This window comes from Quercus lobata, chromosome 11, assembly GCF_001633185.2.
Source record: "Quercus lobata isolate SW786 chromosome 11, ValleyOak3.0 Primary Assembly, whole genome shotgun sequence".
NCBI classification, from domain to species: Eukaryota; Viridiplantae; Streptophyta; class Magnoliopsida; order Fagales; family Fagaceae; genus Quercus; species Quercus lobata.
Genome location: NC_044914.1, coordinates 45416829 through 45425118, shown reverse-complemented (window position 1 = coordinate 45425118; position 8290 = coordinate 45416829). Strand labels below are relative to the sequence as shown.

At 33.9% G+C, this 8290-nt stretch overlaps 1 protein-coding gene across 1 annotated transcript; it reads right to left on the bottom strand.

The window, feature by feature from the left end:
• Positions 1–4453: 4453 nt before the first annotated feature.
• Positions 4454–7227, bottom strand: LOC115969068 (purple acid phosphatase 2-like). Its single transcript, XM_031088633.1, has 8 exons — positions 7030–7227; positions 6713–6919; positions 6427–6538; positions 5999–6228; positions 5390–5528; positions 5057–5277; positions 4761–4879; positions 4454–4660 (listed from the first exon to the last, which is right to left on the bottom strand). Exons 1-8 carry the CDS (start codon positions 7225–7227, stop codon positions 4471–4473), a joined length of 1416 nt encoding a protein of 471 aa, XP_030944493.1. The 3' UTR covers positions 4454–4470.
• Between the last annotated feature and the right edge of the window lie 1063 nt (positions 7228–8290).

Below are 8290 nucleotides of genomic sequence, written 5' to 3'. Positions count from 1 at the left end.
ATCTCGTCGAGATTTGGCCTGATCTCTTTGAGATATGCCGAGATCTCATCGAGATCCGGCCATATCTCGCCAAGATCGGCCTGATCTCTTCGAGATCCGCCGAGGTCTCATCAAGATCCGGCGACTTTTGGCAAAATCCAGTAGATTTTTGCACAACCCGAAACCAACCGAGGACTGATCTAAACCCGACGAAAATCCGACCACCCGAACCAACTCCGTTCACCAGTCGGCGGCGGGTCTAAAGATGAAAAACCCGAAGTGATCGGGTCGGTTTCGGGTTGGGCACAAACCTAACCTGTGGACAGCCATATTGTTATTTATTATTATTTTTTTTTTGCTTTTTTTTTTTTTGGTGAGCTAACATTTGCAGGTGTGAAAGAAATTTTTTTTAAAAAAAATGTAAATGCTTAAGGTAACTTCTTCCCTTTAAACTTGAATTTATTTTGGCTTAAATACATTGAGGACAATGCAATATTTTAGTTGGGGGGAGAGGTTTACACATTTTGCTACACCTTGCATGATTTTTCTTTTCTTTCTTTTTGGTTGCAATATTTCAAATCTATAAAAATAAAAAATAAAAACCTTGGATTTGAACACAGAAGAATTATAAGCTTTATTTTTATATCATGTGATGGAATGAATAATGCTGAGTTGGTTATATTGTTTGCTATATTAAGACCCTTTCACAAAAAGCACAATTGGAAACTTTTGAGTATAATAGTCAAGTTAGCGGACGGTAGGATATTGGATATGCATGGATCATGAACAAGCTAGATATAAGTTGAAACTCAACCCATATAGAGAGTTCTTGAGCCTTGCTTTTCTTTGTGAGAGTATTTCTTTGTTTGAACTCTTAAATTTCTCTCATATGCTTCAGTTTTTGTAAAAGAACTCTATATTTTTTTGTTGACTACTAGAAACATTATGGGGAGATATACCATGATCCTACTTATTTTTGTCCTTAGGCATGCTGGTTTATGTGGAATTTTAGGAGATGAGAGCCTAAGACCATCAATTTTGTCACCAGCTAAACAAATATTCAGTTTACCTTTACATTAACCATTGTCACCATCATTTGAGTCATGAGAAATACTTCTACAATACCACAAAACATTTTTATTTATGGGTATTCTCTTGGGAGTTCAAGTTTTGAGCAATTGATGCATTTATATACCACCATTGTCTCTCTTTTCTTAAAATAATAATAATAATAAAATCAAAATCAAAATCAAAAAGAAGAAGAAAGGAAAAAAAAAGAGTAAAGAAAGATAAAAAAGAAAAATAAAAAAAAGAAAGAGAAGACATACATAATCAATAAATAAATCATTGGTGTCTTACACATCTTTCATGTATTTCAAAAGGGTTATATGGTTGAGAAAAGGTTGTTTTGATTCAAATTGGTCGTTACTCCTATGAGTTGAGTTTGGCTTGAATTCGCTGCATTTGATTCATATACTTCATATTTCAAAGAGAGCAGTTTTGCCTTTACCTAGCCATAAGATTATACTACCACTAAGCTTAAAGTCCTACTTGATCCTAAAGATGCATGGCTGGTATGTGTTTGGGATAAAAACTAGGGATGAGAATTTCCAAGAATTAAACACCCTTTCCAAGAGATATTTTTCCGTTGTTTTAGTGGCTGTTTTTATATACGCATGTGATATTCTTAAAACTTCTTCTTTCCTTTTTGTTCACATGTGATTTGAAGAGAGAGAGAGAGAGAGAGAGGAGAGAAAAAAAAAAAGAAAAAAGGCCATTACTTCTATGTGTGTTCTTTCAAAATGTTGATGACTTAAGAGAGGTTTTGGAGTAAAGGCTCTAACTAGATTATTCTTGGTCTATGAATGTTTGGAAAAGTCGGTTCGATTGGATGGGCTATGCACACATGCACTCCAAAAGTGAAGCTAGTGAAAACTCTTTAATATGATGAACAGTGTCCCAACTCGGAATTGAAAGTTCATTTGTATGATATAATGATAAAAGCGGACTAACATTTGCTACATGAATTTTCAGGAAACCTTTAACTTTTTTTGGTAGAGTCACTGCAAATCCTCACAAGAGTAAACTCGTCCACTAGAGTGAACTAAGGGTTCAAAGACTTGCTGCACATGGGAAGTGCAGTCGTGTAGCCTACAAAAGTGGCTTGTATTTTAGTTTTAATTTTTCACTTTCAGTAGACATGGGTGCTTTGTGGATTGCTAGGAACTAGCAAGATTTAAGTTAGGGGGTGTGATAACGCCTTAAAATGTATACTTGTTATATATTTATGTGGGGCATTATTTCCTTATTAATATGCTTAATTTGTATAATTAAGCCATGATTTTCATTAGTCCCTATTATTTATCTTTACATAATTTCTTAAATAAGATGTCATTCATTGCGTGTAATTTTCTACTTTCAGGAAATCATGTGAAAAATATGAGTTGACAGGAGTTTGTGAGAGAATGGAGGTCAAACTAGAATTAAAGATGAGCTAAAGGACCATGCTTAAATGTCTTAGAAGGTGCAGCTGGAGGAGTCCAAATCTTCTGCCTCACTTTTTCTACTCCACAAATAAAAACTTGCCAAATGTCTATCTATTTAATTAAATCCTAATTCTGTGGCTTTATTATTTCAATTACCTAAATTAAATAAATAAAGAAAATAAGAAAAACCCAAAAGTCAACACATCCTACCACCTACACCACTACCGTTGTTCGCCAGAGCCATCAACACCTTTAATCACAGCCATCCATCGGAACCAGAAAACTTTGGTTGTGATTTTCCTCATCACAAAGAGCACCTCAAAATATAGAGTTTGATATGACAAGTTTTTATTTCTCAGGAACCAAAGGTCGAAAAGATATAACATAGTACAATTAGAAAGGCAAAATAAAAATAAAAGTAGTTTTATTTGAAAACTATAATAGATTTTACATCACCCACCCACCCGAACTTTTAACTGATTGAATCAACCATAATGTTTAGTTCCTGAGAAAGCCGAGAAAAGGAATGACAGAATATTGGACTTTGTTGGAGTTTGAAGGTCCTATATTTGGCTTGGCTTTGTTTAGAGTTCCAAGACGGTACCTTACTTGGATGGCTGTGACTAGAGTAGTTGGTGGCTGCAGCGAATGAAGGCGGCACTACTAGTGGTGGGATGGGTTGACTGTTGGGTTTTTCTAATTTTCTTTATTTATTTAATTTAGGTAACTGAAATAAATAAGCCACAAAATTAGGATTTAATTAAGTAGATAGACATTTGGAAAGTTTTTATTTGTGGAGTATAAAATGGAGTAGAGAAAGTGAGATAGAAGATTTGGACTTGTAGCTGGAGTGCTTGGGTCGTCTACCATGTTTAGAAGCTTCAAATAAGGAAAGAAATCAAAGAGGATCAGATTAGAGCACTAATAAGTATTTTGGGCATATCTCACTCCTCAAAAATCCAATTGACACAATACCAGATGGCTTGGAACTGTGACTTAAATATTTGCAACTTTCCAGTTTTAAGTTTTTTGAAATTCACAATTTTTGAAAGCCGAAATTAACTCACAAGTTACTATTGTAAATCTAGACGAAAATTAAAATAGTAAAAGTTTTATTTTCTTTGGACACTTTTACATTAGGTTTTTGAAGGGAGGCTAAAGAGAAAGAATTTGGCAGAGAAAAAATTGTATTTTCTTTTCTCTAATGGCAGCCTAAACTCTTTGCTAGGGCGAAGGGTTATGTTTCTTCTATGTGGTATGAATATTCAATGTGATTCTTTCTAAGATTTTAGACAATAACATATTTGATTGTTCAATTAGATTTCTTTTGATGTATTAGTTCTCCCATGCTTTCAATAAGTTCAATCATGTTTTTCTTAGTTTCAAATAGAAATCACGTTTTAAAGTGAATGGGTTTTTCTGAAAACTATTTTAACCGCATTATTAATCTAGGTTATCATGTGTTCTTGAATTGTTTCAGTTCAACCGAATCATAAGTTTTTAATTATATAAGAACAATCAATTTTAAATATATATATATATATTCTTAGATCACAAATAATTTATATTGATATAGGGAAACACCTTGATGCCCTGATATTTACATTATTGATTTAAATTAGTTTTTATTATTATTCTTGTTAACAATCATCAAGTAAAAGTGTTTTTCTTCTTCACCCAAATTGTTGTTTTATTATATTGTCTTTGAATTTACTCTGTTCCTTTTGGTTCGACCTTGGTATTTCGAGAATTATGTTACTACGATCTCCTGCACTTGGGAGTGAGCAAGCACGAGAAATTTTTGAGTCCTAACTTTCAAAGAACAAACATCTTATTGAAGAATATAATGGACACGGCAACACAAACAACTCTTGCTGTTACACTGGCAATAATGACATGCACAAATCGAAAAAGGGTTAAAAAGTATTATTCACACAAATGCTGGATTCTTGTCCAAAAATCACACATTTGTAGTCTTCGTTATTGCTAAGTACTCATGGAATCATCAGTTAGAATCGTCAGTTGGATACCAATATCTATTGGTAAGCCATAGAGAATCAGAAATCGCATCGTACCCATCTTCATTCCTGTGCCAAGCAAAATAAGCATGGGTTCGGTTTTTGATATCCAAAATGCCATGACCGAAACTTGCTTCACGAAAAGCTGAGTAATATGGTTGTGGGAAATACATTGCGCTACAACACAGAAAGAGAAAAATTTCATGTGAAGATGTATGAAGCCTTGCATCGATCATATGAGGAAACTGCAATTTTATTAAATAAACATTGATCTTACTTTGATAAGCCTTCTTCATTTCCACCATCACCAATGGTGAAGTATACAGGTGCGCTTAAATTTTTAATTGGAGTGCAAAGACCATTTGTGATGTTGTATTGAATGTTAGATACACGTATCTGTCACATAAATAACAAAGAAAAAAGATACTTCTCAAATCTCAAGTGACACTAAAATGTAGACATGGGCCATAATATATTGTACTTCTAGCCAAAAATTTTAGTATGAAGTACACAGAATTTAGGGGAAAATAAAAAATTAAATATGGTTATACTTAGAATGTAAAGAGAACTTACAGAGCGTTCATAAGCATGGACATGACCAGCAAATACAATGTCAACTTTGTTTTGTACGAATGTTGTCTCGTAAACTCCTCTCATGGTTTCACCTTCCATATAATGACTATGGTAGCTATTATACCATGGAGGATGCATTAGAACAATCAACCATGGTGTTTCAGTTCTGTTAACCTTTAGTACCTCCTGGTTGAACCAACTGTACTGAGGAGTTGAATAGCCTTTAAAAAAACACAGAGTATACAAAGAATGTATTACAAATTAAGACTTGGAAAGCGCACACGTCCATGATTACAAATTATATGCAAAACACAAAGTTATATATTTAGTTACCAAATGGTGAATACGCAGCCATGACTATGATGTAGGCTGGGCCTCTCTTGATTGAGTACCAAAAGGGTGCAGTACTACCCGCTGCTTCATATGGCGTATGATAACGGTGACTATAAGGTACAAAAGGTACAGGTTCACCCTACAATATTAAATATGGCAGTACCACTCTCTTGTGTGAGTAAAAAGTGGATTAAATTGGAGACTTATAGGGAAAAATTATTAGCTTATTAGTATGCAAGTTTAGTGACATGCACCAAAAATTATACAATTTTTTCCACAACAATCAAGTTAATTAGCATATTATGATTAGTATATAATAAAAATAGAGAAGTGTTTATTACACACTTGTGTGTACTAACAAGTGTTTTGCAATCAAAAACATCAGTTCAACCTACGATTCGTCGATTTCAAGTGAACCCAGGTTTTCAAATGCAAAACACTCTTACACATGAGTGTATAATAAGTTTTAGCTATAAAATAGTGTCTGTATTGAAATCATGTGGAAATAATGTTCTACCAATAACAATTAATCACTTCAATAATATATTTTTAGATTGTAAAATGTTTTTTTATCTCTAATATTTTGGTTAGTATAAGATGGTTGGTTACCAATTCAGGGGCCCAATCAACTTCATGATTCCCAACTGTCCAAATCCAAGGCTGGTAAGCAGCACTTCTCTCTACGAACCTTCCCCAGGTATCCCACCTAACGTTGTCATGAAATGGGTGGTCATCTGCGTAGGAGAGATCTCCAAGGTACAACACTGTTTGTCCATTTAGAGGGTCCAATTGGTAATGAGCGAGTGTGCTGTTTGAATTGTATGTCTGACCAAGATCCCCTGCAAATGTATGTATTAATATTCAACATTGATCAGGTCTAAATATGCATATAAAATTATTGAATATAAGTACATGACTGATTAGGTTAGCCAAGTGTTTTGTAGCTCAACTGTTACTTTCTAGTATATCTAAATAAAACGCTTAGAGTTTAAATTCCCCTATCTCTTTTAAGAATAAATAAATCGCGCTAAACTTACCTATGAGACCAAATGTGTAAGGGACATCAGGGCCTGGTGCAGGAGGAGTTACAAACCAGAACGTCCTTGCATACTGCCCTTCACCAAGCTGATAGTAGTATTTGGTATTGAACTGTCCAAATAAATAGAATTAAATTAACAAACAGAATAATAGAATTTAGAATTGCAACAAGACTAATTCAGGATTAGGTGCATAAAACATGAACCAAGGCAACAAATTATGTACCATCATATATATATAAAACAATTACTAGATCTAAACAAGTAAAACAAAATTCCATTTCACCTGTAAGTTGCTGATGTTGGCATGGTGAATGAAACCAGAAGTGTAGTTGTAGTATCTGTAGGCTCCAATCGTGGCCTCAGCCAATTGAATTTTTGTGCCATTTTCATGAGTACTCCAGTAAAGAACTATATTGGAACCTGGAGCAGTAGGAGTGATCCATGACACAATTACTGCTGTTCCCACATGGTCTCCTTGTGTTATATGAACCTAAAATAGAGTGCCACTTGTCAAAAACTGAAATAAAAATTTAGAACTTCATATTTGTGAGAAAACAAGGAGAGGAACAAAAAACAAGCAGGAGAATGATGAGAAAACACACTTTGTTGAGGTGAGTTGATTCCTGGAGGAACATAAAAGGCCTCACTGTCAACAGGCATATCAGTGTTGTTGTAAGTTGGGAAAGCCGTCCGTGAATAATTGCTGGACGTTCCTCCATAACACACTACAGCATTCAAAATCAAACCCAAAACAATTGTAATAGCTAAAGAAGAAGGAGAAGAACCCAGCACACCCATCATGATCTTTCTATGCACACTGTATTGAACTCAACGCCCTTTTCATCTGGGTATATATACATATCAGGTCCAACTTTCCATTGGGGCAATGACGCATAAGCTGAGGTTATCTTTGGTAATGATAGAAGAGACCTAGCGAGTCTTTAACCAATATAGGTATGTCTATTTCTAGTTCAAACTACAATATATTCAAGGAACCAATAATGCAAAAGTCAAACAGCTCCTTCGAGAACTCAAGTTAAAATCCAAAATTAAACTTGAATGTACGTAATCAACAAAGCTTGTTGGGGTGAACGATGTAACATATAGTACAAATTTTACTTAAATCTTGTTATATAGTAAAAATGTAGCAATCTAGGTTTTCTCCCATCAACATTAACCTTCTTATACTATTCTCTTCCTCTCTCGCATTAGCATCAATTCTATACTTTTATTATTTTAGAATTTTAACGTGCGGGCCGCAAATGGTAAGAAAGAATGCAAGGGAAACTACAATTAGCTTTAAAATATATTAAATCAAATAACAACTGTATTTAATTCCTTCAAATTATTGATGCACGAACTTGTGGTGTGATTACATATATAATATAAATTAATCTTTTTTTTTTTTTGAGGGTAATATAAATTAATCTCTAACGTGTAAAAAAATAGGTGGAATATTTGAAGCTAAAAAAGAATATTCAGATTAAGGGTCAATATGTTGAATATGAAAAGGATTTGTCTTACATAAGTAAAGAAAAAAAAACATATATAAAAAAAAGGAGATGCTCTTTGTTTTTCAAAACCAATTGTCACAAGGTGGCCTAAGGATGAATCGAAATCCTTTAATTATGTTTTGTTATGGAATAATGGATCACACATGTGGATATCCCTTCCCCAAGCTCAGATAAAGAAAATAGTGGTTTGAAGTGAACTAAATCGATTGCTTTTCTTTCTTTCTTTGTTTTGTTTTTTGTTTTGGGTTGGGGGAGGGGTATATGTTGACTCAGGTTGCTTGTTATGTAATCTGTTCAAACCAGTTAACATCTAATCTTCTAACATTCAACTAATTAATCTACATTTG